General features: G+C 37.0%; 1 protein-coding gene across 2 annotated transcripts in view; it reads right to left on the bottom strand.

The window, feature by feature from the left end:
- Window positions 1–15,677, bottom strand: part of UXS1 (UDP-glucuronate decarboxylase 1) — a 56,541-nt gene that overhangs the window by 20,673 nt on the left and 20,191 nt on the right. Inside the window, exons 5-6 of one of the 2 annotated variants that reach the window (XM_041418194.1) lie at window positions 15,197–15,257; window positions 10,290–10,470 (exon numbers count right to left, since the gene is read on the bottom strand). In XM_041418194.1, the coding sequence (XP_041274128.1) occupies window positions 10,290–10,470; window positions 15,197–15,257 (242 nt within the window). The remainder of the gene's footprint in view (window positions 1–10,289; window positions 10,471–15,196; window positions 15,258–15,677) is intronic. The other variant, XM_041418196.1, reaches the window with a different exon arrangement.

The following is a 15,677-nucleotide window of genomic DNA, read 5'->3' as shown; positions in this document are numbered from 1 at the left end:
ATTCAAAAAAAGCAATCAAAAGGTGAAGTAATAATTAGAATGGCTTGACAAAAGAAAGGGAAAATAACTAATTTGTGTTTCAAAAGAAAAGTTAGGGTTTTTTTGTGTTGTGGTGGTTTTTTTGGTTTTTTTTAAGAAGACTTGACATTGAAACCAGAAAGAAGCTGGAAAAGTCAAGGCTAGCTGCTATTTTGACAGAAGAAAACACTGCATGGCATAAGGCTGTCTTGCCCTAGAACAGAACACTACTGGTCAAATAAACGTTCTCCTTCTATTTCCTTAGGTGTTTTATTATTAAAAAGCAATAGAAAATCACAGCATTAAAAATTAATCTGTATTTTGACCACAAGTTGATTTCTCACAGCCTTCTGTTGGGGGCTTTAACTTTCACAGCACATGAGGAACTTTTTCCTCCAGTGAAATTACTTTCCCTACTCAAAACAGGGTAGAAGTACCCTTTACTATCAAAAAAAGCCAAAACAAACCAAGCCCAAAAACAAAACCGAAAAAGTTTTTCTTTTTCTCCATTTAAATACAACTGTACTAGCTTAAACAGCACAAGATGTATATGAGCTACATCTAGTAAGGAAAAAAAAAAAAAATTCAGAAATGGTATGAATTGGGAGACCTTAAAGATCACCTAGATCCTACCACACAAGCACAAGATGTATATGAGCTACATCTAGTAAGGAAAAAAAAAAATTCAGAAATTGTTTGAATTGGGAGACCTTAAAGATCACCTAGATCCTACCACACATTCCACTAGACCAGGCTGATCAAAGCCCCATCCAGACTGGCCCAGACTTGAACACTTTCAAGTGTCCATCAGGCATCCACAGCTTCTCTGGACAATCTGTTCTGGTGTCTCACCACCCTCACAGTACAGATTCTGATTCCTATCTCTAATCTAAACCTACCTTCTTTTCCCCTTATCCCATCACTACATGAAAAAATAAAATATCAACTATGAAGTTATAATGTGTTTTCAACTAGCTGAGAACACTGAAATATTAGAGGAATGTGCCTCCTGTTGAAGACTTCCTTCCCGTTCTCAAATTTCATTTGACAAAGCAAGTATGCAAACCTTTGCTTTCTGACCTCTTATTTATTAAAAAAAAAAAAAAAAAAAAAAGCAGACTAGTAGGGCAAGAGCATACAGAAGTGGCTTGAATTATCCACGTGAAAGTCATCCCTTACTTTTCAACAGCCTATTGAGCAATGAAAAAATGAAAAGTAGGCAAGCCTTCAAAACACAACATCTCCTTCACATTAAAACATTACATTCTTTTTAAGATAAGCACATGTTCTGGTAATAACACTTTAAAAATACCAGCAATATTGGCATGGTAAAATATTCAACCTACTTTCTTTCTGAATCCCTAATGAAGTGTGCTTGTATATATGTCAAGTTTTTCTAGATTAACTGTTGTGTCTATCGTCTACTGGGCAAGCTCAGCTCCTGACTTCTGTGTAGCAGCTTGGATAAGTACACACTGGCTCATGTGGAGAAAGCATTTCAAAATTTACCTCATACTGCAGCCCTGCATTATCACTGCAACACAAGTAATCCTGCAAAATAATTTTACTGACTAATTAAACTCACAATGTCAAGTGACCAAAATAAGGAGAAATTCTTTCAAGCCATACCTCACCCCAGAGAACAATTAACTATCAACATAAACATATGATGAGCTCCTAAGGTAAACTTAATGACTGTTACTGCAAGTTTTACTGTCTTGACAGAGTAATGATATTTGACAGTATGCTCATGCAGATGCCACAAAATAGATCTGCTTTTATGTTGCCATTCTCTCTTTGGTTTACAGCTGTTTATCTCTACAGAGCAGGGATGAATTGCTGCCTAGATGATGTCAAAACAGCCCAGAAAGCTAAAGAGAGACAGTTTTGGCAGATGTGTAATGTTGAATATTTATTCTCAAATATAAAAGGTGCAGAGAAGTAAAATTTCATGTAGCAGGTTCTCTGCTATTTGTTGTCGAATGATCAGGAAATAGTACATCCAACCACTATCAACTCTGGTGCAGCATCAAGAGAGTGTTTGTCACACAAGGCGCCTGTAATAGCAACACAAACAGCATCCAAAGATGACCTGATGCAGTGAGAGCTGGCAGAACAAAGTTCCCAGCACAGGCTTGATTCCAAGCCCTGCCTGCACTGCTAATGCAACTGTAACTTGTAGGAGTCTATCTGCAACATGAAGCTAGTTAATTGTTCTGCATGATCAAGCGTGACATGGAATAACTACTCCTTACTTTGGTCACTGTGACACTGTAAATTTAAGCAGTGAATAAAGCTGGAATCAATTTTTGTGCTGGGGAAATGATGTAAAAATGTAGCATGGGGTAAATTTTAACTGGATTATTGAACTTCAACACACTTCCTCTACAGATGAGTTCTGAACATGAATAAAATACATGACTGCCTCAAGTTTTGCTTTAAGTATCCCCTTCCCACAGCATGCTACTGTCATAAAACCAAAGACAAGGGGTAGATTGGAAGCTGGGAAAAGGAATGATCTGTAAAGATGCTGACTGATGCCTGCAAGCAGCAAGAATAACTCAAACACAGTGGTGCAGAAAAATTAACAAAGTAATTGCTGAAGTCACCTACAGCCAACTCAAAGCTTAAGTCTGACCTGAGTTTCATGCTGTCGCTTTCTACCTATTCCTTCACAACCCTTTCTAAATTAGGTTTTTGACAAGCTCTGGTGGAATTTTTGGAAAGAAATTTTGGTCTGTTAGTAATTTACTGCCCAATCCTAACCTGCCAAAGCAGAAATAAACTCTTTCCTGCCTCCCTCTCCTTTCACTTAATTTTGTTTTGTGGTGTGGTTTCTTTGGTTTTGTTTTTTTTTTTTTTTTTAAATACTGCTAATTTTTGACACAGCAGCCCATACAGGAATGGTTCCTTTAATGGCATGTGGCAATTCAGATATAGAAGGTCAAAAATTACCATTCCTTTTGCTCCACAAGGATACAGCTAGGCTTGTGATTATCCAAGTGGTCATAGAACTGTCAGCTAGAAAAAAATGCATATCAAATACAAAACCCCAAGAGCTCCTTATAATATTCAAGTTTATTTACTTATTTTCAAACATTAAACTAAGTGTGAAAAATAGTGCAAAATAAAGACAGAAAGCAAGACAGCAAGCAAGAAAACACTCTCCTTCTTTTAGTCGTGCATTCTTCCTTTGTTTCCCAGCTAGCAATTGTTTTAAATGAAACAAAGAAGGAGCTGGGGAAAAAAAAAAAAGAGGTTTTCCTTGCCAGAGGTACAGTCTTGCCCGTCTCATTTGCCTCAGTGTACTTTTCCCCCCATGCACAAAGGCAAAAATCAATCCTGTATGGAAAAGGTTCAGCAAGAGCAGAACTGGTAGAGAGATGGAAGATGGGGAATTTGCCAAGTGTCAGATGGCCATCTTCTGGATCAGAAGGACAGGCAACCAGGCAGCTACAGGACCTGTGTCTCTTGCCTGGGAAGGAATCTTTTGTATATCAAGCCTCAGACCCTAGAAAAATATCACTGTTTTTCCAAAACATTTGGAGAATGCTGGACACTTCAGGAGGGTGAAAAGTTTCTACCACAAACTTTCCATATTTGATCAATCAAGCTGACAATGCTGAAATAAGAATAATTGTTTCTCATTCCACCTTCCCTCTATTAATTGTCAGGCCTGAAAAATACCTACTTTTTTTTTCTCTCTCAGAATTTCAGCAGGCCAGCTAGACAAAGCCATCCACCCAGCTTGGCTGACAACCTTGTGCATTGTAGCACAAAGTTAACAGTTATTTAGGATAGCAGGCAACTTAACTGTTCCAGCCAGAGATGTAGAATGCTCTCCAAGCTACAGCTTTTCACAGGATTAACTGTTTGGGTGCCTGGGACAGTATGTACTGAAGGACAGAAAGAAATACATCTAGTAATTGACCTCCACAACTCTTTCTTGTTACATGAGGTAAAGAAGTTTTACAACATTTAATAAAAAGCCTTGAGCTAGCTTTGCATTGTCACATTCATATTTTCTGAAAAATCCCTTTGACCAGGATTTTTCTCCTGGGGAAGCCGAGAAGCCTCAGAGAAAAAGGAAAACAATAATTATCTCATTTGCTTCTTGTGTGTTTTGCTCCTTTGGAATGCGGTTGCAGATTGTTTACCAACAGGTGATTGTTTCATTGGGTTTCTGCTGTGAGTTGTTTTGACTCAATGACCAACCAGTGCTAAGCTGTGTTGGGACTGTGGAGAGAGTCACGAGTTTTATTATCTTTTTAGCATTCTGCAAGTATCCTTTCTGTATTCTTTAGTATAGTATAGTTTAGCATTCTTTAATATAATATAGTATCATAAAATAATAAATTAGCCTTCTGAGAACATGGAGTCAGATTCATCATTCCTTCCCTCCTTCGTCAGGCACCCCACAAAAACAATAAGTCACAGCACAATTATTTGAAAATAACCATGTGAACAGTTGTGCAAAGTGTTTCTTTAAGGACCACAGCAGAATAACAAATGATAACAATAAAATTCTGCAAGTTTTATGTGTAGCTCACACAGGAGACTGGAACTTTGTTAACTGTGAAGACAGCAGCAAATAGTTTAGCAAGCACAGGATCGTAAACTACTGATAAAGAAAAATTAAACAAATTTGTTATGTTACAATTTTATTGGAAAAAAGGCCAAAAAATCAAATTCATTTAAAAACAGCACAGACACAGAAGCTGGCATAAACATTCAAGTCAGGTACACAAGGTACACTGTGGCAAATATAGAAGTCTGTGCTCAACATAAGGTTTAAGTAACATATTGCAAGATAAACAGCAGCTAATGTTTGTCAATTACGCCCTTCTCTATGTGAAAAGCTAAAAAAAATCCCTAAAATTTAGCATATATGGAATCTGCAATACCTAAATTTGGACACAAACATTCAATCTTGTGTTTTCCTTAATGTTAGACAAGAATGATCAATAAAACCATTTGTCCTAGGGTGACTAGAACAAAATACTCCATAAAATGCCAAAATACTGCCATAAAACTACTTTCCTTCACATCATCTTTATTTTCTAGCCCTAATACTGCATATGTTCTTCATGCTTCCTAAGTGAATGGTAAGGGAGAAATCTACCACATTTCCTAAGACAGGAAATGACCTACATCTTCAATTTCTGCCTTCAACATGTGTCATGATCCCAGAAAGGACTGAACGGGTCACTAAGTCCACTAAGCACCTACATCCATCACTGTATTTGCTAGTCAAGAAGCACTGAGCAGAAAAGCTTTGATCAGAAGCGTACAAATAAGTTTCTACAGCTTGAATGTACGGACTTTTCTTGTAAAAAAAAAAAAATCCAGCTGTGCTGATTTCATTACTAGAGGTCAGGCCAAAGAAGCTGATACAATGAAGGGAGACATTTCTATTGCCCTGAACTAAAAAGGACAAATACTAGTTCATTTACCTGATGCTAAACATGTTGTCTGTAATGTCAGGCAAACTGAAATAACTTCACAAAGATTTACCATATTGCTCATACTGGAGCAGTTTTGGAGAGCCTCACACCAGACCAAGATCAAGGCACCACTGCTCTTGGCTCGGGACAAACAAAATAAAGTAGCATTTGTTACCCTTTGCCTTGCCATAGACTTTCCTGACCATACAATTTAAAACCAGCAGGCTGAATCTATTAAGCACAGATAACAAAGACTAGGAAGGGAAAAATCTGGGATGGAAGCATGGAAGCCAAAAAAAAAAGCTATGTATTAAAGACACTCTTTGTGTTTGTATTTGTATGCATTTTAAATTACCTGTGGGAGGACTTGAAGACTGAACAATTCTGGGATACTCTAGAACACTGTTTAGTAAAAGGTCACCATCCTGACATCTGGAAGGCTGTTACTCACAAGAAGGCTATAGACTATACTTTTGACCAATTTTGTGAGACTGTTGGTCTTAGCATTAAAAATCAACTCAGGCCTACAAGCCAGCAAAGTCCTTAAAAATAAAAGGTTGTTTTAGCCCCAGTCAGGCAAATTGTTTATTAAAATTATATATATACTGTTACTTTACTTACCTATGTATGTGTAACTAGCAACTACAACACCTCCTACAAACTCTGAAAGCCAATATCCTTGTCACTACATGTATCACGTGCTGACACCCTGTCTCTCAACCTGCAAAATGTGTTTTTATTATAACATTTTAAAAATGTTTTCAGTGAGAGTCAAAATAGCCAAAACTACCTTTGTGTTCACAACAGTCATTGAAATTAGAGCCAACATTTAAGAAATCTTTTTCCAGAAACTGGACTGCTGGCATGAAGAATTAAAACAGAACAACAAATCAAGAGCAAAACTGAACAGCTTTATTTAACTGAAGATCAGTTAATCTCAGAACATAAGCCACAAAACAGTTCAGATCATTACCCACCTCTTACACTTCCCTCTCACTTCACATATTACCTAGGTAGTGTACATGCACTTATTTCAAATAAAAGTTTTTGAGCATCAGAATGGAACAACTCTTCATTGCTGTGCCCAAAAAAAGTTTGGGCAGCAAACTTTCAGCAGAAATTTCAGCTGCCACAGTCTGCAATTTTAGAAATATCATAGAGTATTTTTCAAAACATACTGTGCACCTTTGATTAGGGGAGTGAAATGAGTTGAACTGACTTAACTGTTGCCATTGACTGTAAATCTGTGGCATTTTCAGGCCTGTTTTTGTTTCAAATTTGTGAAAGGTGTAGTAAAAACAGAACAAAGCAATACTACCAAGCAACCAAAAAGAAATATAAGACCAAAGTGTGCTCCTGTGAACTGTGAGGCAGTTCAGCTGAGGACATCTTTCAGATACTGCCGATAGCTGGGTTTAAAGGAAATGTGCACCTATCACTTTACAGAAGATTGTTTTAAGCTCCCAAAAGTTGCTGAGGAAGCAGGAAGGAAAAAAAACAGCAGGGAGAAGGATATGGGTTACATGTAACTGTCTGATGTTTTCTACCAGATTTATTCAACTGCTGTGTGTGCCTAAGGGTAAAGTCTGATGTTTTCTACCAGATTTATTCAACTGCTGTGTGTACCTAAGGGCAGCTGAAAACCAGACCTCAAGACTGAGAACTGAGAGGCATTTTTTCCTGCTTAGGGATCCAGTTTGTGGAATGATCATGTACCATCTTATGACATCACCTTGAAAGTGGCTTGGCTTTTCATGTGTGTGTTTTTGGGGATTTTGTGGGGTATACAGGCTGTGTGGTTTTGGTTGGGTTTTTTTGGGGGTTCTTTTTTGTTTGTTTAGTTGTGGTTCTGTTTTTTGGGGTTTTTAAAAAAATTTTTTTAACACATATATTTAAGTATAACAATATAACAAAATATTTCACTGTAACAATATTTAAGTATAACAATAGAAATAGAGACTTGGGTGGCTTGAAGTGATATAAAAACAAACCCTTACTTTTTACTACAAACACAGAGACAACTCGAATGCAAAGGTGAGTATAAACAAAACAGCACTAATGCTTATGTCACTATGTAAACCAATTACATAACTAATAACATACATTTATTTAACACAGAATTTCCTTTGGCATTTTCTATGCAGTTTATCTATTACTCTCAATTGGGGTACATCACAGTAACACCAGATGAAGCATTAATTCTCATTTGTTTTCCAGTTAACATCTCTGTGTCCTTACAATACAGTTTGTAGGAATACGTGCCACAGTGCTCTCAAGTGACTATCTTGGGGCACTTGTAACCTTAATGAATGTAGAGAATGAGGCAGAAAATAAGGTGTATTTATTTTTTTTTCCCTGATAATACAAAAAAGAGTGTTAAGAGATTATTTTCTTTCCAGACCAGCCTTCAGAAAAAAAAACCCTGCCTTCCTGTACCAAAAAAGTGTCCACTTAATAGTGTATTAAAGCTCTATGTGAGGGTTAGGCTGAAATGAAAATATCTTTAAAAACACAGAACTGAACTATAATAGGAAAAGAAGGGTTAATATAGCTATTTCCAACTTTTTTTTTTTTACTATTTTTCATCTTTCAAGATTCCTGAACTACTTTCATTCCACTGAAGAATTCAAAACTGTTTTTCTTCTGCTTGAAAAAAACAAAGTGAAAACTTGGGCATCTCCCACTGACATTTTCAAATGCTAAAGCAAGTAAAATCCTAGTAGAGAAGAAAGACATTCAGCACTAGAGATAGCTACAGTTGTCACAAGGCTAACAAATAAAATGTGTGTTTGTGTGATTTATTATTGTCTCTGGCCAACCTAGATGAAGATCCAAGAATGTTGAGTCCCACTTGGTGTCACGGTTCAAAGATAATGACGCAGCCAAGGCAGATTGTGCGTAGGCAGCACTGTGAAGCTGAAAGCTACCCATCTTGAGACTAAAGTCACTTTTCCATATCCAAAGAGAAAGCACTGCTCTTTCTAGACCAAAAATGAGGTCTCTTTCAGAAATAAAGCACTGATTATCCTCTCTGGAACTGAGCTGTCAAACAACCTTATATAACCTGGTTTAAACAGGACAGCAAATACAGAGAAATTCTTCAGACACAAACCTACTTTTTATCATGACTGCACAGTCATTCCAACTTCTATTTACAAGTAAAAAGGAGAAACTGGGAGTAAGAAAAGAAGTATCTGATCTACAGGCCAACTTGCTATCTGTTAAAAAAACTTGTCTCCTCATTTCCTCATTGGACTATAAACTCTGCAATGAAATGAAATTTTACCATGTTGTTGGTGTATGAAAGTTAATTTTATTTTAACACTTAGCCATGCCAGCCTCAATTTACACTGTTGGAAGATGAAAAAACATGTAATAATTAGCTGTCAGTACTAAATAGGAAATTGGTGTCTTAATTACATAGGCCACAGGAAAGAATTCCCATTCATTAGTGCCTAGTTAGCTGGGCAACAATATAGCAATGATGATAATTCTCTGAGAAAGTCTCAAATGTAATCAGTCAGAAAGAAGGAAAAGAATGGAAAAGATTAGAAAAGCTGACAAATTGATCTGGCTGAGGTATGAGCTACCAGCACCTGGAATCACTTAATAAGATCCTTGTTCCATTATCCTGTCAGTGGAAGCAGAAGTTTGAAATAACTTCTAAATAACACGCAGTAACTGAAGCAGTGCATTGTCAGAACAGAGCAGGAGCATGTGTTTTTGAAGGACTGTTTCAGTAGTGTTGCCAAGAATTCATCACTAGCAATAATACTAGAGATATTTCCTGTGAAATTCCATCCACTAGAATTCGTCAGGAATTAAAAAAAACCCAAACCACACAGCCAGTTTTTTTTCTTAAAATGAACAAGTACATCGCTACAGAGTTTTAAAAGGATAGAAGCACACCCACCAGAATAGCAGTGTAATTTGAGCAATGCTTTCACTGACTCATTATACGGTTAGATACTTCTATAGAAGTCTATAAATGCATGTCTCTCTCTCTCAAATACAACCATGTTAATGGTGCCTTAAAATCTGAGTATTTAATAGTTTGAGGTCAATGACAGTTCAGATGTTGAGCTACTACTTTAAAGCAGAACATGCTTTTGTTTGTTTGCTGCTTTCTTTAGGATCGTTTTTTTTTTTTTTTTTTTTCTGTTGAAAATTAGGGAAATTCAGTGCTGCTGTTTTCCAACTCTTCAGATTGTAGAATGCCTGTACCTGTACATTGCTGGAGCAATGTTTTCTACAGAAGACACTGAAGGCAACTAAGGAAAGTTAATTTCTTCCCAACTGACCACACACAGTTGCAGGATGCATGCCTAGTGTAGCTGCAGCCCTCAATTACACTTCAGTTTCTGGACCACATATTCTGTGTGTGTAAGCCTGTGCAGGCACATAGGAAAGTGGGACAATGGATGGGACAGACAGACTGACCCACTGCCATCTTGCCTTCTCACAAAATTAGACATATCAGGATGTTTTTAAGGTCTCTTTCCTCCTGTCCACTCAGAAAAGAAGAATGGATTTCAGACAAAATCACTCAACCTCTTACTCCATACTAGTCACAGTAAACAAGCTAATAATAAACCCAGATGAACCCAGAAGTCAGCACGCAGAAAAGAAGAATGGATTTCAGACAAAATCACTCTGAACCTCTTACTCCATACTAGTCACAGTAAACAAGCTAATAATAAACAAAGCATACAGATATTAGATAGATGAACCCAGAAGTCAGCACATGAGTTTCATTTCTTTACAGACACACACACTTAGAAGGGAAAGGAACAAAAAAATGCAAATACCAAAGCAGAGACTACCTACCTTCAATGTACAGGGGCTCAACGACATCATGATTTATCAGTTCGAAGTTCTCATGACCAATCCAGTGCTCCACATTTCTTTTCCTGCCCGTAAAGAAGTTGTCCACAACTGTAACCTCATGGCCATCCATCATTAGTTTGTCAGTAAGATGAGAACCCACAAACCCTGCTCCTCCAGTTATCTGCGTTAGGACAGTTGGTATAAATTTCTTTTGCTTTTTACAGACACACTAGACAAAGTCTACAAACATGAAGACAGAACAGTAGGTTTCAGATCTTTGCTTACTCCAGGGGAAACAACTCCATTTCCATGTGCATTTTTTTTTCCAAAATTTACAGATTTTAAAATTTTGAGAGACATACTTGACATGTTTCATCACTGTCAGGCTAGAAGGTCAGCTACCTATTCACATCAACAAAATCTCTTTTTCAGATTACATTATTTTCCTTTTTTCCCTTTGAATTGGATTGTGCTCTTTTTTGTGACAGCAAAGCCTAAAAACATGCAGAAAGGTATTAGGACAAATTTCTGCAAATCCCATTTCTCAGAGGGAAAAAAAAAAGGTATGACAGAATGCCAGTTTATTTTCATGTCAGATATATCAGACATGTCAAATCCAGCTTCTGTCTGGTTTACATGGAAGACATGCTGGGTATTCTAAGTAAGTACTGTAAGTTTTCACCCAGAAAGGAGGAAGGGAATTCTCTGAAGACCTTTCATTTGTAATAGCTCCTAAACCAAAATCATTCTGTGTCTTAATGCATCCATAGCTTACATCATCCTGGCCTGAGGAGGTCAGTCAGTTGGATTAGATGATCTCTGCAGGTCCCTTACAACTGAAAAACTCTATTCTATGCCATTAGCTCTGACATGCAGCATTTGCCTGTATTGAAACTCTGATGTTTGGCTGCAAAGAAACCAGCAGACATAAAATATTTAAAACCTGTACTCCTGTTTCATTGAAGAAACAAGAAATTCATTAATTTTTCTCTTTTTGCACCGCAGACAGTAACAGTAAATAAGCAAACAAAAATCACTTATTCAGTACTGAAGCAGTCAGAACAATAAGCAGAACTGCAAGTTGTGAGACATATCCAGATCTACCTACAGAAGCAATTATTTTCTCTGTATTTCACGAACTGTTTTCAAGAACCAAGATACAACAGATCACAACACTGAAAAATCAGGCTTTTAAAAACCCGTGTGGTATCAGCTATATAATATATCTTCATGGTCAAATTCACATTTTAAACTGATTCAGCTGTTGATGTCCATTCTTCAGCTGTAGTGACAACTAACTAAACAATGAAAGGACAAGGTGGAATCAAGCAGGAATCCAATGAACAGATAATGTACTGAAATGACAAAGTGATGTATAGAAAAGGATGAGATGCCTGAAGGTCTTTTACCTTGCGTTACTCAAAGACTAAACATTTATCCTGTTCACTACCCTGCCATCCACCCTTTTAAAAAGCAAGATTAGCAGATTTTTTTTTAAACTAGTTAAAAAGGCAAAGGAAAACCTCCAAAGATGGAAAAGGAAAAAAACATACAAAAACTACATCTGTTTTCTTTTGCAAAAACTTGCATGTCCACTTCTTGTATTCTCATCCTTCCTTTTCTTATTAAAAATTCAGGGGCACCTTGTGTGTCAAAACACCTGTAAATGGCAGTTAGTGGAAGAATAATTTAGTTGGTCAATTGAGTATTCCTCTGAGTTTGTCAGGGTTTCCTTATGGCAGATGCAACATCTTATTCAGTTCCCTGACAAACCTGAAGGTGAAACAGGATTTAGGAGAAATCCCCTCTGGAATAAAAGAAAGAACCTCAAGGCTCACATTATGCTGCAACAGAGAGGAGGGAAGAGCAGGTTTCTGCCAGAATGCTGAGAATGAGGACAAAGGACCCCAAAGACTGAGGGAGAACAGCCCTTTGTCATGTGTCACCACTTACCAGAGGGAAAAACCCAAACCCATGCATGGCAAACCCAATGCCATCAGTTTATCTTGACTTGCAAACAAGCCGAAGCCTTGCTGAGCATTCCAAGGGTTTTGGCTTTTCTGTGATGACCTGGATAAGACTTTTCTGTAGAAGACCTGAACCGACTCCTTCAACTGAGGCCCAAGGAAAACTCCTGCTGCTACTTCTATTGCCAAGATACTAGAGAAGATAAACTCAATGCTTGCAACATATGTCTTTGGTGCAGTAAAAGGAAGTGTCTTCTTCCCTATATCCCTTAAAAAAAATTACAAAGCCAACCAAAAAAGTCAAAAAAGCATAAAAAGCATAGAAAAAAAGCACACACAATAAGAAGCATAAAAAGGTAAAAAAAAAAAGCACAAACCAATTCTGTCTGGAAAGAAGTTTTCAATTACCTTAAACCTACAAGTAGTTTTTATGATGAATCTAAGCTGGCTTTATTACATCACTTCCATGGGTATTAAACAAAGAACTTAAGAAATTATTGAAAAAGGAGTTGAACTTCCCCTGGAAAAGTAAAAAACTATGTAAATTATGTTTTTTATCATTACTTGATATAACATTAAAAAAAAATGAAGTTCTTTGTACAACCTTCCTGTAATTACTCATACAAGCATCACTTCTAAGTATTACTTCCTGCAAATCACAATGACATATTAATCTACATAATCATAAGCTGTACGTGAATCATATCATTATCAGAACTGGAGCACTAGCACTTGGGTCTTAAAAAGGAATTCTTTATTAAGATAACATGAATGAAAATATTTAATTACTTAGTAGTGCACATATGCTTGGTAACTTCAGCACCTTTGAAAAGGTACAAATATTACAGATAATTGTCTTCACTAGAGACACAGGTTTGTCTATTTATTGCACACTTCTGCTGTCTGCAATCAAGATTCAAAACATCTTATGCCCCATAAGGAAATTATATTAATGTTTTTGTTTTTTGCTTTATCACTTTACTATATTCAATTCAGAAAAAAACCCCCACCCAACAGATGGAGCCAATGGCAACACTATCTTCCATATAACAGGATTCTTTCTCTTGCATATGAAAGCCTGTGGCCTAGTCACTTCAGAGAACTCAGGAAATAGATAAATCATGCACAACAAAGTGAAGATCTCTTTTCAATGAAAGTGACAGGATATCTGGTCTAAGCTGAGATACCACCACTACTAGAAATCATTTCCAGAGAGATGCTGTTTACTAAAAAGTAACTGCTAGAACTGTTGTCTTGCCAGGACAGTGCTGTGGGCATCTCCAGGCTGGAGCTGGAGATTGCACTCAGAATAAAAAAAAGAAAAATTAAATTAAGAATGCATTCTAGAAAAAGATATAGTATTAAGAAAATACAAAGCAAAAATACATGATCTAGTAAAATTCACTTGGCTGGCCAGTTCTTGAGAATTTTGAAGTGTCATGCAACGTTTTTTATGGGACCTTCAGCTACTCAAAAGAACACAGGATTATTTCCCCTAGAAGTATGACAGCAACACTGTAACAGAATGGAACTGCCCACATGGGCAGGAGGCCTATGGATGCCCGCCCGAGTTGGCACAAAACTAGTCAGAACAACCTGCCACTCCTTTTAGCCAGCTTTCTCTGTAGTCATTTTACCTCTACAAAACACACAGGGAACCAAAAAGCTATTTACCTTCAGGTCAGCTGAAAACACTTCTATTCCAACTACTTGCCATCTCTATTGAAACAACAAATTTCAACAAAATACCCAGTATTTTTCAGTGGCAAAGTCGGAAGTGAACATTAAGAGCTCCACAGTCTGTTAACAGCTTTCACTGACACTTTTGTTGGAAGTACATTCTCACACAGAAAACATGACATTAAGGTTACTTTATACCCTTGCAAACACACGAAGTACACAATTTAGGAATTTTCGAAATTAAACCTCTAGTTTCCTCAGTTTATTTTCTATATTCAACAGGGGCACTGGGAGTCTACAGGTCTCCCTTCTTCAGACTGTCGTAAAAATGACACAACACCATTGCAGAACTAAACTGATTTGGTAACACTTTGTGAAATTTTTCAATAGCAATGAAGATTATTGCCTAAATATGCAGTAAAATAATTTTGTCTGCATCTTTTCAGTTTTTTTCTTCAAGATTTTGAAGTCAAAGCAAACAAAAGCACCAGCTAAGTTAGGCACATTAGCAGAGTTTTGTTGCAGACTTTTCTTTCATTACTAGAGAAGCAGAAGTTCCTACTCTATTTTACACGTCTCAAGTAACTATACTTTCTCTGCCTTCAAAACATGAGGACAATTCCCCCCCCACCAAGATACACAGAAACAAGGAAAAAATCTAGGTCACAGATAACATCAAAAGGGTTTGCAGACAAAACTGGAAAGGTGATTTCCAGCACAATTCACTAAGTTTAAGAATAAACTGGACAACTCCTTGTCCTGAGTTAACCAGCCATCCTCTTCAACCCTCAACTGCTTATGATGCTTCAAAATAACAGAAACAACAGAGAAGATACAGAGAGACGAACATTCCCTGCAGAACAACTTCTTCTGTAGCCTTATGACTAGATTTTGCCCAATTTGGCCACACAAGGTCCCTGTTAAGATGCACTTAAAAAGTCTACCAGCCTCTGAAAGCTTAAGCCATCTGGGAGCACACACAAAGACTCTTTGGCAATGTGATCCTGAGAAGTTACAGGGAGAGCAGTTTAGCTGCAAGTCAAACTTCAAAAGCAGAGTCCACGTGTATTGTTCACATGCTGAGTTTGAGAACATCAACACAAATAAGTGAAGCAGTGCCCTAAAACCTGTGCAATACATATGACAACCAAGGTAATTCCCTTCATCCCTTCTCATGTCTTTAATCCTACAAAACAGATTACATTCCACAGAAGTTTTTGGTATTTTCCCAAAACAACCTCTGAGTAAACACAAACTTACCAGGATTCTTTTACGATCCTTTTCTGATAAAAATTTCACTGGTGGGTATTTCTGCGTGAAACTACAGAACATTTCAAAACAAAGAAGAAAAACTAAGTAAGTTTCAGCCTGGTTTCTTTCACATACTTCTCTTTGATACGTGAGAAACTACTCTGAAAACCTTCCACTCTTAAAGTTCAGCTGAGAGTATATTTAGTCCTTTATTCTAAAAAATAATCTGGGTCAACATAAGACAATGCCTTTGCATGGTGAAATATGAAAATTCATCTAAAAACAGTGCTTTTAAAATTTCTGCCTGATTTTATATAATGAATCATTTGACTTTTATCTTTTGAGAGCAGACTAGCGTCAGGCATGACATCACAAGATAATAAAACAATAAAACAGGAGCACTGACTGGGCACCTTCTTTTTAACGTCTTAAAAGGCAAACAATTGTCTTAAAAGCTCTGGAACACAAAGCAAATTTTGTTGACTTACCG

The sequence above is a fragment of the Onychostruthus taczanowskii genome, unplaced genomic scaffold (assembly GCF_017590055.1).
Source record: "Onychostruthus taczanowskii isolate IOZ18803 unplaced genomic scaffold, ASM1759005v1 scaffold58, whole genome shotgun sequence".
Classification (NCBI taxonomy): domain Eukaryota; kingdom Metazoa; phylum Chordata; class Aves; order Passeriformes; family Passeridae; genus Onychostruthus; species Onychostruthus taczanowskii.
Note: the sequence above shows the minus strand (reverse complement) of the source record. Positions and strands in the feature narration are given on the sequence as shown.